The sequence below is a fragment of the Budorcas taxicolor genome, chromosome 9 (genome assembly GCF_023091745.1).
Source record: "Budorcas taxicolor isolate Tak-1 chromosome 9, Takin1.1, whole genome shotgun sequence".
NCBI classification, from domain to species: domain Eukaryota; kingdom Metazoa; phylum Chordata; class Mammalia; order Artiodactyla; family Bovidae; genus Budorcas; species Budorcas taxicolor.
In genome coordinates, this window is record NC_068918.1 from 78,235,845 (window position 1) to 78,252,798 (window position 16,954).

The following is a 16,954-nucleotide window of genomic DNA, read 5'->3' on the forward strand; positions in this document are numbered from 1 at the left end:
AGTCAAAGGAGAGAAGGAAAGATCTATCCATCTGAATGCAGTATTCCCAAGAGCAGCAAGGAGAGGTAAAAAGGCTTCCTAGATGATCAGTGCAAATGGGGCGGGGTGGGGGGTGGAGGCAGAAAGGAAAAGCCTAGAGATATGTTCAAGAAAATTTGAGATACCAAGGGAACATTTCATGCCAAGACGGGCACAATAAAGGACAAATCGAAAGGACCTAACAGAAGCAGAGAGATGAAAAAGGGGTCACAAATCAGACAGAAGAAGTGTACAAAACAGGTCTAAACGACCTGGAAAACCACGATGGTGTGGTCACTCCTTTAGAGCCAGGTATCTTGGAGTGTGAAGTCAAGTGGGCCTTAGGAAGAATTAATAAGAACAGAGCTAGTGGAGGTGATGGAATTCCCGCTGAGCAATTTTTAAAATCCTGAACGATGATGCTGTTAAAATGCTGCACTCAATATTTCAGCATATCTGGAAAACTCTGCAATGGTCATAGGACTGGAAAATGTTGTTTTTCATTCCAATACCAAAGAATGTTGAAACTCTCATACCATCATACACATTTCACATGCTAGCATGGTCATGCTCAAAATCCTTCAAGCTAGGCCTCACCCTGCTAATTTAACTTATATGCAGAGTACATCATAAGAAACGCTGGGCTGGAAGAAGCACAAGCTGGAATCAAGATTGCCGGAAGAAATATCAATAATCTCAGATATGCACATGACACCACCCTTATGGCAGAAAGTGAAGAGGAACTAAAAAGCCTCTTGATGAAAGTGAAAGAGGAGAGGGAAAAAGTTGGCTTAAAGCTCAACATTCAGAAAACGAAGATCATGGCATCCGGTCCTGTCACTTCATGGCAAATAGGTAGGGAAACAGTGGAAACAGTGTCAGACTTTATTTTGGGGGGCTCCAAAATCATTGCAGATGGTGATTGCAGCCGTGAAATTAAAAGATGCTTACTCCTTGGAAGAAAAGTTATGACCAATCTAGATAGCATATTCAAAAGCAGAGATATTACTTTGCCGACTAAGGTCCATCTAGTCAAGGCTATGGTTTTTCCAGTGGTCATGTACGGATGTGAGAGTTGGACTGTGAAGAAAGCTGAGCGCTGAAGAAATGATGCTTTTGAACTGTGGTTTTGGAGAAGACTCTTGAGAATCCTTTGGACTGCAAGGGGATCCAACCAGTCCATTCTAAAGGAGATGAGTCCTGGGTGTTCCTTGGAAGGAATGATGCTAAAGCTGAAACTCTAGTACTTTGGCCACCTCATGTGAAGAGTTGACTCACTGGAAAAGTCTCTGATGCTGGGAGGGATTGGGGTAGGAGGAAAAGGGGACCACAGAGGATGAGATGGGTGCATGGCATCACCGACTCGATGGACGTGAGTTTGAGTGAACTCCGGGAGATGGTGATGGACAGGGAGGCCTGACATGCTGCGATTCATGGGGTTGCAAAGAGTTGCATACGACTCAACGACTGAACTGAACTGAGGCCTCAGCAGTAGGTGAATGGAGAACTTGCAATATACATGATGGATTTAGAAAAGTCAGAGGAAGCAGAGATCAAATTGCTAACATCTGGTGGATCACAGAAGAAGTAAGGGAATCCAGAAAAACATCTACTTCTGCTACATTTACTATGCTAGAGCCTTTGACTGCATGGATCACAACAAACTGGAAAATTCTTAAAGAGACGGGAGTACCGGACCACCTTTACCTGTCTCCTGAGAAGTCTGTATGCAGCACAGGTAGCAATAGTCAGAACCGGACATGGAACAGTGGAGTGGTTCAACTTCGGAGAGGAGTATGTCAAGGCTGTATGTCGTCACTCTGCTTATTTAACTTCTGTGCCAAGTACATCATCTGAAACGCTGGGCTAGATGAAGCCCAAGCAAGATTCAAGATTTCTGGGAGAAATAACAACAACTTCAGATGTTCAGATGATACCACCCAAATGGCAAAAAGCGAAGAGGGACTAAAGAGCCTCCTGGGGGAGGTGAAGGAAGAGTGAAAACTCTGGCTTAAAACTGAACATTCTGAAAACTAAGATTTTGGCATCTGAGTCCATCACTTCATGGCAATAATATGAGGAAAAGGTGGAAACAGAGGCAGATTTTATTTTCTAGGGCTCCAAAATCACCGTGGAAGGTGACTGAAGCCATTAAATGAAAATTAATTTTAATTAAGAAATGAAAAGATGCTTGCTCCTTGGAAGAAAAGCTTAAGAGAAGAAAAAACTAACCTAACAGTGGCCTCTACATGTCAGAGTGAGAGGAAGAATCAAACGTCTTTCTCTTTAAATCCAAGGGTAGAAATAGTTAAGCTTTTGAAAAAGACATTTCAAAAGCCAAGACAGGGCAGAAGCCAGGCCTTTCACATCAAAAGTTGGTCAAGTTGTGAACACAAAGGAAAAGTACTTAAAGAAAATCAAAAGTGGTCCTCCACTGAACACATGCATGATAAGAAAGCAAAACTGACCATCAAGGCAAGTGGTAAAATTGGTTTGAGAAGAAAAAAGAAAGATGTGGAGTAGAATGTGCAATGCAAAGACATTATTTTGCTGTAAAGGTCTATCCTGTCAGAGCTATGGATTTTCCAGTAGTCATGCAGATATGTGAGAGTCGGACCATAAAGAAGATTGAGCCCTGAATAAATGATGCTTTTGAATTGTGGTGCTAGATAAGACTCTTGAGAGTCCCTTGGACTATAAGGAGATCAAATCAGGCAATCCTAAAGGAAATCAATCCTGAATATTCATTGGAAGCCTGATGCTAAAGATGAAACTAAAATACTTTGCCTTCCTGATGTGAAGAGCCAAGTCGTTGGAAAAGACCCTGATGCTGGGAAAGACTGAGGGCAGGAGAATAGGGCAACAGAGGATGAGATAGTTGGATGGCATCAGCGACTCAATGGACATGAGTTTGAGCAAACTCCGGAGGTAGTGAGAGACAGGGAATCTTGGCGTGCTATAGTCCATGGGGTCACAGAGTTGGACATGACTTAGCGACTGAACAACAATTCACCATATGTGAACAGCTCAGTGGTCAAAAAGTCACAATTTATCTTATTTATTTGTAGTAATTCATTATCTGTTCTGACTATGATCCTCTGTCAATGGGGAAGTAAATCTACTTTTCAAAACAGACATAGTTGGTGCTGTGAAGTCTGGCTTCTCCTTCGAGAGGGGGAGGCGTAGAGGAGCACAGGAGAGTCGCTACTGAGGGTGCAGATCTTGATGAAATAAAAAACGATCTCATTGCACAAGTTCCAGGATCTTTGGATCCAGGTATCAGGTTGGGATTGACAGCTAGACTGCATGCTACTTTAAGAGCATTCTTTTTATTCTCTGCTTCCACAATAAATGTAGCCAAATCATCATTTCTATTTAATCCCATAAGATGGAGAAAGAGTGAAATGTCCTGAGTTCCCTCCTTGATTAGAAAGAGAAACTTAGAGTATTTATGTATTTTACAATAGCGAGATACTGACTTAAATATTCATATTAGGAAATAAAGTGACTAAAAGAGACATTCAGGCACAATATTTCATTTTGTTGAAAATACTCTAAAGTTGTTTCTTTGAACATACAAAGAATCCCTGAGTCCTGTAATAGCAGATGGTATTTTCTCCCATTATCATCATTTGCAACAATGAGATTGCCATACAGAGAAGAGTCTGATTTTTCACAAACTAGAAGAAGACAGAAAATGTCCTATTTGAGGAGATTTCCTGTTCAAGTAGTTGAACATTTCAATGCAGGGATTCCATCACTTAGCACCAAGAAAAGAGGCAAAACAGGATGGGAAAAAAGAGAGACTGAGGAGGCTGTTCACCAGATGTGACAAGAGACAACAGACAGTGCAGCCACCGCGTCATCATAACTGGAAGGCAGGCTCCGAATTCCTGGGTCTCATCTCCTGGCTCTAAAGTGAACACAGGAGAACAAAGGTGTCCAAGCAGAGACTGAGTCCTCAGGCTGACAGAGCCCCTGTCAGGCTTCCTGGGAGCACTGTCTCCTGCAGAAAAGAAAGAGGCCTCGGCCCAGGAGGCTGAGGAACTCCTCTCACTTTCCTGGGGCTGCCCCTCCCCAGACCCCCAGTCCCGTCCTCACTGAGGGGCTCCTATGTCCTCCACCCCCACCCCAGGCCCAGCAGCTTCTTGTCACCTCCTCCTTCCTTCCTGCATCACAGAGTCACCCCAGGCCCTGACACCCCCTGCTCAGGCTCAGGACTGGAGCCAGTGAGGAATCAATCTGCTCCCTTTACTCAGGTGGATCCTCCCCAAATGGGTCTAAAGGACCAGGGAGCAGGTCCCCAGAGGAGTGGCCTTGCTTCTTGAGAGCCTTGTGGGGCTGCAGGCAAACCTCCTTCCTTCACGCCCCTCCAGCCTCTGAGCATCACACACAGCTCTCAGGACCAGGGTCCCTGCCCCCATCTCTTCCTGGTCCCCCCAGCTGGGCGCCTCCACCCCAGCTCAGGCCCACCACCCCCAGGCACCTCTGCTCAAGGCAGGGCCACTCAGTGATGGGGCTCTGGGTCCCCAGGAGGCTGGGGACATGCAGGCCACAGGCTGTGTCAGACCTGCTGCTTCTCCAGGAGCACAGGCCTGGCCTCAGCCCTTCCCACAGTCTCTGCTGTGGGGCTCCTGCCTTGCCTGCTTGACCCAGGTCACTTCCTATGAGAACGGGCCTTTGGAGTTGGGACTGTGAAGGCCTTGCCATCCCTTCCTTGGCCCCTGGGTGGGTCCCCTGGGTGGGTCCCCTCCCCACTGACACATCACGTGGAGCCCCCATGCTGCTCTCAGCTCCCCTAGTCCTGCCCTCGTCCTGAGTGCCTGCTATTCTCACACCACCTATCGGGGGCCCTGCCAGCCAGCAGTTTGTGCTCAGTCAAGGGACTTGGCTACACCCTTTTAACTTCCAACAGGCCCCCAGCCGCCCCCCACTTCCCACTGTCGTCTGACAGTGAGGACCTTTCAGTACTGAGGCCTGAGTGTGTCTGAGTTCTTGCTCTCAGGTTATATGAGGCCTTGTTCACCTGCTCATTTGCAGGATAAGGAGGTTCATTGCGGGGCAGGGGTTGGCTGGGATTTCCCTCCCCGTCTTCATGTCAGGCCCCATGCCCCTGTCTTCCCTCTGAATTCTGCCCTCAGTACCTGCTGGGGTCCAGCCCCAGTGGATCCAGGGAATTTGAAGCATGGACGGCATTGGTGAGGAAAGACTTGTTTGTTTATTAATATAAGATTAGTTTAAGAAACAATAGTATAGTAGGAAAATTAAGTGGAGAAAGAGGGCTGAATAACTTGGATTACGTGGAAGACCAATAAAATTCCAGACAAGGAACTTGCACCATCTACGTTGGGCCACTGGCGCTCGCTTGAATATCTAAGGGTGCCTTGCCTTAGGCTCCCTTTCGCGTGGGTCTTAACAGCCAGGGCAAGTAAGTAGACTTGGCGAGCCTCCACGCCCCAGATGGGAATTCAGCCTGAAATTAAAGTAAAGAGGAAAAGGAAAAAGAGAGAGAGAGAGACGGGGGAAACCAGTCCAGCGACTGGCTCCAGCCCCTATTGTCTAGAAAGGCCTTTTATACCTTTTTTTGTACATAGAAATCAATGGGTAATACAAAATTATGCAGTGTTAGCAGTCCCGACTCTTATCAAAACCAGGCTTTTCTCTCTGCATATCTAATTGTATACACAAGTCTTAGGTGATTTATATCATCTTCTGGCCAGAAAGGGCCAATTTACATTTTACAGCCCTTTTTCTGATGAGGGTTTGTCAACCAGAAGACTTATTTGTGTTGATCTTCCCAGTGTCTGGTGCCACTCTCAGAAAGCACTAAATAAAGTTACATTCTTACATAGCAAAGATACAGCAACTTATAACAAGTAAAGGGAGTACAGTGATTTACAACAGAAGAGAAGCAATTAACTCAAAAGTCTAGTGTTGCTAACATCAAAACTACTGTGTATCTTTTTCCACATCCCATTTACATTGATTAACATCCTCCCAGGTGCCTAAAAGATAAAGAATATGGAGGCCTGGCAGCAATCATTGAGTCAACAGTGAAAACCCTCTACCAATATAAGTTTTAACTCTTTAGAAAAGGCTCTGTATCTATAAGGTGCTTTTAAGCTTTGTGCCTCTCGTGGTTGGGGGGCTGTAAGCAATTCACAAGCTGTTAGAGGTCTGGGGAACCTGTTAGGCAAGCTAGAGAGCTATCAGAGGGGGTTTAACTGAAATATCCCTTTCAAATGCAGAAGACTAAAGCCCTGAGTTGACTTTTTTCCAGAGAATATCAGAAGAGTGGAAAAGCAGAGTACAAAGGCCAGCAGATTTTTGGTTTGGGGGGTACATGCTCAGGAAGTGCCAGGGGGAACTCCTGAAGTCTGATCACATCCTTGCGTATGTCAGCTTCCTCCCTCATGACGTCGTCACGGGTGGGATTCCTCACGCTGGCTCCCGGCAAGTACTTGTTCCTGGAAAGGACTCAGCCCAGGAAGACAGTTATGGTGAAACTAGTGAGGACTACCGGGAGGATCCAGGTGATGTGCTTGATGGCTGGGGCCTTGGGCTGCACTGCAGAGCGTCCCATGGTCAGTGATGCTGCAAGGAGAGTAAGAGTGAAGCCCTTGTATACACCCCAAACTCGGCAGATGCCTCCTCGCCCCCCTGACTCAGTACCCCCTACTGTGTATACAGCTTGCACCCATCACATGGAGGCCCCTGTGATAGATCCCCAGGTGAGATGGGGGGAAGGGAGGAGCCCAGTCCTCACGGGGCTCTGACAGCTAATGGGGGAGCAAGGTTTCCAACACAGCCACTCAGTCCCGCTGTGACATCAGAGATAGTGACATGAGGATGCAGTCCTCAGGAGCTACAGTAGAGACAGTATTGACAGATTTCCAGAAGTAGTATTGGTGACATTTGAAAGAAGATTCTGGAAAGAGGGTACAGTGAGAAATAAATCTCAGAAATCAAAAAGATGTCTACAGGTTTGGGGTCAGCAAAAATCCATGTTCAGTCATCCAAAGGCCTGTGCTGTTAGGAGAGACATCAGGAGTGGAAGAGGAAGGAGGATGACAGAGCATCCCCGGGCCATTGCTCTCCCAGGAACAACTCACCTCTGACGGATCACATTCTCAAACAAACACACACACACACACATACACACACACACACACACACACACACGGGAATGGGTCCATGTCACCATGAGAGGACGACCACTTTCTCCTACTCTTCTCACTTACCCGAGGTATTCAACATTTTCTCCCAGTGCACCAAGAAAGCCTGAAGCCAGGCCCGACAGTCTCCCATGGAGACCTTCTTGAAGAAGTCCGTCACAGCCCTGTCATTCTCCCATTTCTCTTTCATCTGTCTCCCTCCAGGATAAACCACTGTCCAGTGTCCATTCTCTGAATCAAAGCAGAGGCACAGTTGTCCATTGAAGCCAAACTCCCAGGATGCATTGGTGTGTCCATTGTCTTCATGCCAGCATGTCATCCTGGCCTGCAGGGTCAGAGGGCCTGATCCCAAGGAAGGAAAGAAAGAGTTCAGCCTCTGGGCTTGACAGATTCTTACCCACCTGGGTCCACCTCCCCTGGGCCCAGATAATCTGGCCCTGGTCTCTCCTGCAACAGCTGCTCTTTCCACTGGACTACTAGGGAAGGACAATATCCTTTTTTTTTTTTTAACCCAAAAACAGTGGATGCAGCTAAGCCCCCAGTCCACTCCTCCTGCATTTGGATTTTCTAACTCACCCTTTATGTGTTTCTCCGGTGTAACGTCAGGCATCTGCTCCTGGAGCAAGTCTCCAGTGTCTCTGAGTGTGACAGTCTGTGTTTCCCAGGCATTCATACTTTTCACTTCCTCTCCCAATGGACTCATGTACTTGATCTTAGCTGTACCACAGTCATAGGAGAGAAAGACCTTTTGATCAACTTCTCCTTGAACCTCACACCATGGCTGATCATCTCTGGGCTGAGGATCAATGGTGAAATTATAGGAAAGAGAATGAGCGTCTGTGAAGGCAAAACACAGTGAGGGTGAGGTTGGGGAAAAACAGACCATGAAGCCCCTTCCCTCAGTTATGTGAGAGCGGATTAAAGTGCAGGGCGGGCTGACAGAGCAATGACATCCCACAACACACACCATACCCTCCTTCTTGTGGAGAAGGAGGAGTCCCCTGCCTGGCAAACATCACACATCCTGGCTGTGTCCCCTTGTCCACCAGGTCCGTTCCCAGCATCATAACCTTTGCAGAGACGTGTCAGGCTGCTCTGCAGGAAAAGTCTACATGACAGAGGACTGTCAGAATCTAACCCCGTGTTCAGTGAGAGATGGAGAGCCTGTGGGGATGCCCCTGAGGAAGCAGGATCACAGGGAGAAGGGCAAAGAGGCGACGGGTGAGCACAGAACCCCAAGTAGAGTAGGAAGAGTTAATAATTACGGGTCACAGGACTTAGCAAGGCTGGGGAGACACTGCTGATCTCCCACTAGGATGGGTCTCAGAAGCCTGGAGAAAGACCTGGCCCACTTGGCATGAAAGAGAAAGTCCAGAACTTCCGAGGCAGGTGGTAGAGGAGGAGATCCAAGGCTCACAGAAGTGAATCTGCCAGGGCAGACACGGTATGAAACGGCAGGAAAGTGTCCAGGCCACCAGGCGCCATGGGAAAGCCTGATGGAGTCTATGGAGCCCGAGAGGAAAGCGTGGATGAGAAGCATCTCCAACAGCTCAAGGTTGACTTTTGTGGAAATCAGGGATAGTGGTAGGAGACCGTGTTCCCATCGGCTTCCGGCAGGAACAGGATGGAAAATGGGGAAAAATCAGATTGCAGGCGGATTGTTGTATGTCAGGAGCAAAGTTGGTACAATGGTCAAAGTGATTAGTGAAAGTCGCTAGTCGTGTCTCACTCTTGTGACCCCCATGGACTATACAGTCCATGGAATTCTCCAGGCCAGAATACTTCGGTGAGTAGCCTTTCCCTTCTCCAGAGGATTTTCCCAATCAGGGATCGAACCCAGGTCTCCTGCATTGCAGGCGGATTCTTTACCAACTGAGCTATCACGGAAGCTAAAAGTCATTAGAGAGGCCCAATGCCAGCCAGGGCCTTACTGCCAAGAGCACAATGCTGGCTCAGAGCACAGGGTGATCCTAGAGACAGAGAGATGGTCAGTGAACCTGGATGCAAATTCCTTTACTGACAGAAAACAAGGAGAGACAAACACAAGACTGGATGATCAGCAGGCTGAAAGCAGCCATCCCTCCCAAACATCCCTACCAAAATTCCCAGGACTGAGCTACTTCTCAGAAGGCATCACCAGAGAAAGAAGCCACATCCCAGTGAGGAGGGCCCTTTCATCACCACAGCAAGTGCAGAAGTCCTTCCATTCTCTCCCGATGAGCCACATGGTTATTTACTGGGATAAGTAAGTTCAATACTTTGGCCACCTGATGCGAAGAATTGACTCATTGGAAAAGACCCTGATGCTGGGAAAGATTGAAGGCCAGAGAAGAAGCGGACGACAGAGGATGAGATGGCTGGATGGCATCACTGACACGATGCACATGAGTTTGAGTAAGCTCTGGGAGTTGGTGATAGACAGGGAAGCTTGGCGGGCTGCAGTCCATGGGGTCGCAAATGGTCGGACACCACTGAGCGACTGAAGTGAGCTAGAACTACACCCACATTCATATGGGACCCGGTGTGTTACTAACGCCATGCACAGGAACGGTACCATTATCACGGCACCCGTGCTGTGCAGTGATGTTCCGAGGACCAGGCAATTAATAGACACCTGTCCCAGGTCCTGCTAACAGTGGTTATCTCTGGGTCCACAGATCCACTCAGTGTCCATTGCACGTGTCCTGGACTTCTGACATGAATGGACAGTCTGTGTTGTTAGTAAACTACCATGGGTGAGGGTACCATAGTCGTGAATTCCACATTCATTCTTCTGACCCTGACTCCCCATCCCCTGATAGTACATGTAAACAACATCATCTCCTGGAGGAAATCATGGAAATGAGTACCAACCTGCAGTCTCCCTAGGCCTGCAGAGCTGTGGTCCCTATCTCATCTCCACTGAATTACCACTGAGGTCCTAGGTTTCCTCTAATGGTACATATGAAACATTTCAGGCTTCGCAGACCCTAGGTCTCTGCTGCAACTGCTGTCCTGGCACAAAAGCAGTCACAATTGATGAATGATGAGTGTGGCTGGACCTGCTTCTTGGGCAGGTGACCCAACAGAACTGGTGACGTCATAGCTATCTGTGTTTGGAAAGGTGCTACATGCTGTATGTGGCATTTTACTTGGAGGCTCACAACACAGACTCCTAGTGTCCTGAAGAAAGGACACACCACTTGCAGTGAGAAAGCCCATACCATTCAGTGTGGCTCCTGGTATGGTCCTGGGGCCTGGCAGAGATGAGGCCTCTGGTCATGGAATGTCAGAGTTGCCCAGCATGATCTGGGTTCACCAACCCCTAACCATTAGTTCAGATAGGCCAGCCGTCATAGGATAGAAGTGATTATGTGGCCTGGCATAACCAGGGCCACAGGGAACAAATAAGATGTACTAGCAGGGGACCTAGGCCTGACACCAGAGTTGATACATGGCCACTATCCCCTGATCACATCTGTGACTTCATGCAGTGTCCCCTACGGATCCCTGAACCAAGGAAGCCAGTCTACAGCAGAGGGTTGCATTAGCCCATAACAGCCAGATCCACACTCCTATCACAGTCCCACCACCAGAAGCTACAAGGCAGGACAGGGTAAGTTTCTGGTTCATAAACAGACAACTGAGGCAGCTCTTGGATGATTCTCTATGGGATGGGTCACTCATTACTGGGGTCAGAAGCCAGGACAGTGGACAAGTCTGGTTCTCAGTTGATTTACACATTATATTTGGCTTCTGGTGCCCCACAAACATGGAAGCCTCTTTTGCACCAGATAAAGATACCAAATTGCCTAAAGATGCCTTGAGATTTACCTTCTTCTGGAGAAAAAAAATCTGTCAACTCCTACCTTAATCAATAACCATTATAGGCTGCTGCTGTCCCAATTCCTAGACACTATGAATGTGGGACCAAACGGTAGAAGTGGGGATGCCCAGCCTCACCCTCGAGCCCTGTGTCACAGTCTGGGAAACCCTGTTCCCATCCCTCCTAAGTTAGGTCCTGGGGGCCAGGTCAGGGGGTTGTGCTGCGTGAGTTATCAGACAAAGGGATAAGATGCCAGTTGACAGAGGGCATGTCTAGACTCTCTTCAAGAGACAGGAAGCTGTTGGAGGCCCTGGGCTTCTTGGGACCATGGAAAAATGGGTAATAAATGGTCTTGTAACCAAAAGAGCTCTAGGGCGCCTTAGTGGGAAAGACCCGTCCCCTGTGGTCTCTGTCTGCCTCTTGTTTGTAGAAAAGTTTTAGTCAGCCAGGCCTCCTGTGAGTCTCAAAATGGTGGTTTAAGAGTTAAGGATTAGAACATGTGAAGATGGAGAAAGGAATACTCCTTAGGCTGGGAAACTGGTAACAATTTAGGCTGTGAGCAGCCACATAGCAGTGTCATGAAATTCCCAGTTCCCTGAAAGACAACAAAGAGCTGACACAAGCCTCAAGTTGTTTCTACAGGAAGCAGACCCCCAGCACATACAAACTGCAAGCACGCAGACACCCAGACTGGTTGAAACCGTAAGCTGGGTGGTGCTCAAACATTCGCCTTGTGCCAACCACCCTGACTGTGCTCAAGACGCTGATGCGCCCTACAGCAGCCACCTCTGCCCCTTTTCTAACCTGGAAACTTGGAGGCAGTCTGAGGACATTAGGTCACTATTTTCCCGGGGCTCCTGAGCAAACTAACTTGTCCTTTTCAACCACTTGTTACCTTCATAGGTGGTAGGATCTGAGTCATAACCAGCTTCAACTAGCAACAGTCTGAGCTGTCTGGGAGGAGCTTTAACTCCAGAGAGGCGCTGATCAGTGGATAGCATTGAGCGCCTTCCTCTTGATGCATATGTAATTAAAAAAATTGAATTCTTTAATTTTTTCAAGTGTTTTAAAAAATCCATTTTATACTTAAGCCAGCCTTGAAGATAAGCAGAAAATATGTTTACTTATTTTTTTCTACACAACACAACTCAGGCACCCATTCTGTGCATAGGACTGTTCTGCTGCTACTGCTAAGTCGCTTCAATCATGTCCGACTCTGTGCGACCCCATAGACAGCAGCCCACCAGGCTCCCCTGTCCCTGGGATTCTCCAGGCAAGAACACTGGAGTGGGTTGCCATTTCCTTGTCCAATGCATGCTAGTGAAAAGTGAAAGTGAAGTCACTTAGTCGTGTCCGACTCTTTGTGATCCCATGGACTGCAGCCTACCAGCCTCCTCCATCCATGGGATTTTCCAAGCAAGAGTACTGGAGTGGGGTGCCATTGCCTTCTCTGATAGGACTGTTCTAGGTGCAGTAAAAGGGATTATTTACTATTGACCTGACCCAAATCCACTTCTAGCACTGAAAAATGCTAGGATCTGCCAAATTTAAGATGTTTCAGTAAATTCCTCTCCTACTTTCACCAAAGTAAAAAGGCAGAACTCCTCTGTACTAAAAAAAAATTTAAAAAGGCAACTTTCCATGAAAGAGTAGTTTCTGTTTCTATTGTATTTTTCTCTTTTTTTCCTTCTAGCTTTTAGGTTTTTTCCTCCAACACTGCTTTTTCCTGTACAAGGCGAGAGCATTTTTTCATTTTTCTTTTCCTAAGACAAAGTATTTCATCTTATAGACAAATAATTCCCAAGACTGGTGATAAATATTAAAAAAGAAAGAAAGAAAGAAAGAAACTTAAGGGTTTCCCTGGTGGCTCAGCAGGTAATGAATCCACCTGCAATGCAGGAGACCCCAGCTCAATTCCTGGGTCAGAAAGATCCCCTGGAAAAGGGAGAGGCTACCCACTCCAGTATTCTTGAGCTTCCCTGGTGCCTTAGAAGGTAAAGAATCCACCTGCAATGTGGAAGACCTGGGTTCAATCCCTGGGTTGGGAAGATCCCCTAGAGAAGGGAAAGGCTACCCATTCCAGTATTCAACCCTGGAGAATTTCACGCACTGTATAGTCCACGGGGTTGCAAATAGTTGGACACAACTGAGCAACTAAGCCCGGCACATTCAAGGGTGAATCAACTACATTACTTGGATGAAGTAAAAAGTAAAAAGCACTTGGCACTAAGCTAGTCCAAGTATTTGTGTCGGAACAATTTTAAAAATTATTTATTTTATAATACTGTTTAAAAATTTCTTGGTAAAAACATTTATACAAACATTTTCAGTTCAACCTAATGAAAGTGATATCTAGAAAATATTCCACATTATTAAGTCTGTCTTAGAAAGTTCAGATGCTATGGCATTCCTAAGGCACAGTGTTCTGGAAGACAATGTGCTTCTGTGGTGCTGGGTGATATATGTGACTGCCTGGCTCCAAGTGGGCCTCAGCAGGCACTTTCCCCCTGATTCTGGGGGACTGTGAGAAGACAGTCAGACACAGGCCCCCAGGGCTGCATGGAACCCTGTGCGACACTGGGCCAGCTGCTGGAACTGGGCTTCTCTTCTGAATCTGAGGCTCAGCACAAGGCATCACAGCAAATGGTTCATCAGGACAGTTGATAGGCTGGGGTATTTGATAACCTTCCTTCATATCTCTAAAGAGTCTACATCCGTGTAGGGTATTTGACCCAGAGCTATGAAATCCTACACTATCACTCTGAAGGCCCACACATCACTAGCACTGGAGAACTAAAAAAAAATTATTATATATATATAGGTTGTATTGGGTCTTAGTTGTGGCACTTGGGATCTTTTTGCAGCATGAAGACTCTTAGTTGCAACATGCTGACTTCTTAGTTGTAGCATGCGGGATCCAGTTCCTCGACCAAGGATCGAACTCGGCCCCTTCACTGGGAGTGTGGAAACTTAGCGACTGGATCACCAGGAAAGTCTGGAGACCTCATTCTTAACCAGACATTCATGAGACATCCATCGATCCCACGTTTTCATTGTCCCCCACACAGTGAGAGTCCATGGGGAACAAGACTCTAGAGAGGGGCTCTCTGCACCCTTAACTTGAGGCTGTCATTAGTGGCAGAGCTCCTAGCAGCCGGGTCTTTGTGGAGGACTTCTCTTCTGACCAGGTAATCCATTCCACAGGCAATCTGACCTTGTGGACCAGGTCCTGTTGAGAAATTGCCTGCGGATTATTGGCCTCTACTAATTTGTGCTGCAGGCTCCCCTGGTGGCTCAGACAGTAAAGAATCTGCCTGCAATTCAGGAGACCCGAGTTTGATCCCTGGGTCAGAAAGATCACCTGGAGAAGGGAATGGCCACCCACTCCATTATTCTTGCCTGAAGAATTCCTGGGACAGAAGAGCTTGGCGGGCTACAGGCCATGGGGTGGCAATTGTCGGACAGGACTGACTGGCTAATACACACACAGACACACAATTTGCAACGCTGTGAAAACTATTTACGATTCTCCCAATTCATGTAAGGCAATATCACCAGGGGTTTTCTCTGTCTTCTATACACACAAGGGAAATAGGAGGAAGATTTCTGTGACGAAGATCTCATAGCTTACAATGTTCAGTGAGAATCATTGTCACCTGAATTTCAGAAGCTTAATCTCTGTTTTTACAATCGATTGCTGTTCTTTATCTGGATCTTTTTCATCTACATAAATCCCATGGAAAATATGCCCTAAACTACCTTCTTGGAGTACATTCTCTCCATGGATAGAGTTATCCTCTCCTTGGACATTTCGATATCCTTCACCTTGGCTCTGGCCTCCAAAAGAGTGGCACTTCTCAAAACACTCCTCTACCCAGCCACAAGGTAGGATAACGGGATGGAAGTACCACTGTTGGGTGTGTCTCCTCTCAGATACTGAGTCAGCTGGGACATGGCTGAGACCACCTTTGGGAACTACTGGACACTGATGCTGTCTTCGAGTTCAATTCTTGTCATACTATGAAGGTGCCAAACAGCTGATATTATTACTACAAGAAATATACCTGCATGGCAAACCCCTGCGCTGATATAAAACACACGGGTAGAAATAGCTGGAGCTGCATGAACAGGATCATAAACAGTTCTGCTACAGGCTTTGTCTAAGACCGAAGTTTTTTGTAGCACATTTTCCTTCCTTTCAAATTTCTGAAGAAGGGAAGTTTTTGAAGAATTTACTGTCAAGTTGAGCTGCATTTAGTATTATAACCTCATCATCTACTTTGCAGAAAAGGAAAGCTAGAGTCAATATAGTGCGTGCAAGTCCCCCCACCCCGTGCCCCTCGCTCGCCCCACCCCCACCAAGCAGAAATGCTGACCCGGGGCAGGTCCACGAAATTGTCTACTTGGAAACCTACTTATATTCAACTTGGACTCTGCAGGCCAAGTGAAAGGCAGGACACCTGTTTTGCTGCGTTAAAGGATAGACGTGGTGCCCAACAAGGCCACTTCTCTACTAAATAAGTTCTGCATCTAGACCAATGGGCCCAGGCACCTGGTCCCTGCTCAGGAAGAGGCTCCCACCGTACCTGGGGTCGCGGGTGAGGCCCGGGGGCTGGGGGTGGAGCCCGGGGCCAGGGGTAGAGCCCTGGGACCGGGGGTGGAGCCCTGGGGCTGGGGGTGGAGCCGTGACGCAAAGCCCTGCGGCCTGGGGTGGAGTCAGCAGCTACCGCTCCGACAAGAGCACTCAAGAACCGTTAGGCCTGGAGTGCGCCGCCGCCGCCTCCTGGGCACTCGGGTCCGCTCTGCATTTATAACTTACTGCCGGGAAAGAGCACTAGTCCTCCAAGGGCTGGGAGATGGAGGGACCAGAAGGGTCTCTGTTGCACAGGTCGGGGCGGGAGGGTGTGCTTTTCGGGGCGGGTCTGGGTCTCTTCTCCGCGGGATGGCCGACTGGTCCCAAACGGCCCGGCTCCACGGCTCCCACTTCTAAGGGGCGGTCTGGACCCTTGGAGGGTTTCAACCCTATTTCCTGCCGCGTCCCGGCCCCCTCTTCTCCCAGCGTCACTTCCCAAATTCCCGGCATTACTACTTCATCCATGTTACCCCGGTCCTGGCCCGGAGAGCAGGCAAGAAGCCGGGAGGAGCCTCCGAGGACTAAATAGGCCAGGGAGGGGAAAGAGGTGGGGGCGGCGGCGCCACCCTGTAAAAAGTTTCGCGAAACCCCAGGAGACCGCCCCCATCTCCTTCCCGGCTCATAACCCATGCAACTTCCTCGCGTTCCACCGCCACGGCCTGCGCAGGGTCATGCCCGAACTCACCGCTGGACGTTCCGCTGAACAAGACCATCGAAAGCAAAAGGACACTGGTCTTGGAGCCACCCATCTCTCCCTTTGCCACCTGGATCCCAATTTTTTAAGAGTGCGAGGCTGCCAAGCCAGAACCCGCGCTCCTCTCCCGCTAGCCCACAGCTGCACCGCCCCAGGTTTCCTAGCAGTAACCACTAGGAACCCCCGGGCCGCCGGGGCTGGGCGGGGCATCCTAACAGTTGTTTCCCTTTCTATCCCGGCTTCCCTGTGTACTCCTCTGCCCACTTGCTTACGCAGTGCGTCAGCTTGCAATGGCGATAGGAGACCGCCTAGTTCTCGTTGCTGAAGCTGAAACGCCAATACTTTGGCCACCTGATAAGAACTGACTCATTGGAAAAGACCCTGATGCTGGCAAGGATTTAAGTCGGTAGGAGAAGGGGACGACAGAGGATGAGATGGTTGGAAGGCATCACCGACTCGATGGACATGAGTTTGAGTAAAATCCCCGAGTTGGTGATGGGCTTGCAGTCCATGGGGTCGCAAAGAGTCGGAGACGACTGAGCCACTGAACTTAAGGCTCTTGTTTCTCACCTTGTTCCTTACCAGTCTTAAGTCTCTTGTTCCTTATCAGATCGGGGGCACTCAGGCCA

The 16,954-nt window shown here is 48.2% G+C and overlaps 1 protein-coding gene across 1 annotated transcript; it reads right to left on the reverse strand.

Moving 5' to 3' along the window:
* Positions 1-5,222: 5,222 nt before the first annotated feature.
* LOC128053441 (UL16-binding protein 1-like) lies at positions 5,223-16,510 on the reverse strand. Its single transcript, XM_052645958.1, has 4 exons — positions 16,317-16,510; positions 7,770-8,030; positions 7,260-7,535; positions 5,223-6,612 (listed from the first exon to the last, which is right to left on the reverse strand). Exons 1-4 carry the CDS (start codon positions 16,378-16,380, stop codon positions 6,497-6,499), a joined length of 717 nt encoding a protein of 238 aa, XP_052501918.1. The 5' UTR covers positions 16,381-16,510; the 3' UTR covers positions 5,223-6,496.
* Between the last annotated feature and the right edge of the window lie 444 nt (positions 16,511-16,954).

Excerpts from the sequence above, each read along its gene's own strand:
- LOC128053441 (XM_052645958.1), bottom strand. The coding sequence starts at position 16,380 with ATGGGTGGCTCCAAGACCAGTGTCCTTTTGCTTTCGATGGTCTTGTTC. Across the intron at positions 7,536-7,769 it reads ACCGGAGAAACACATAAAGG|GCCCTCTGACCCTGCAGGCC; the intron begins GTGAGTTAGAAA and ends CCTTGGGATCAG. Across the intron at positions 6,613-7,259 it reads GAAAATGTTGAATACCTCGG|CATCACTGACCATGGGACGC; the intron begins GTAAGTGAGAAG and ends CTCTCCTTGCAG.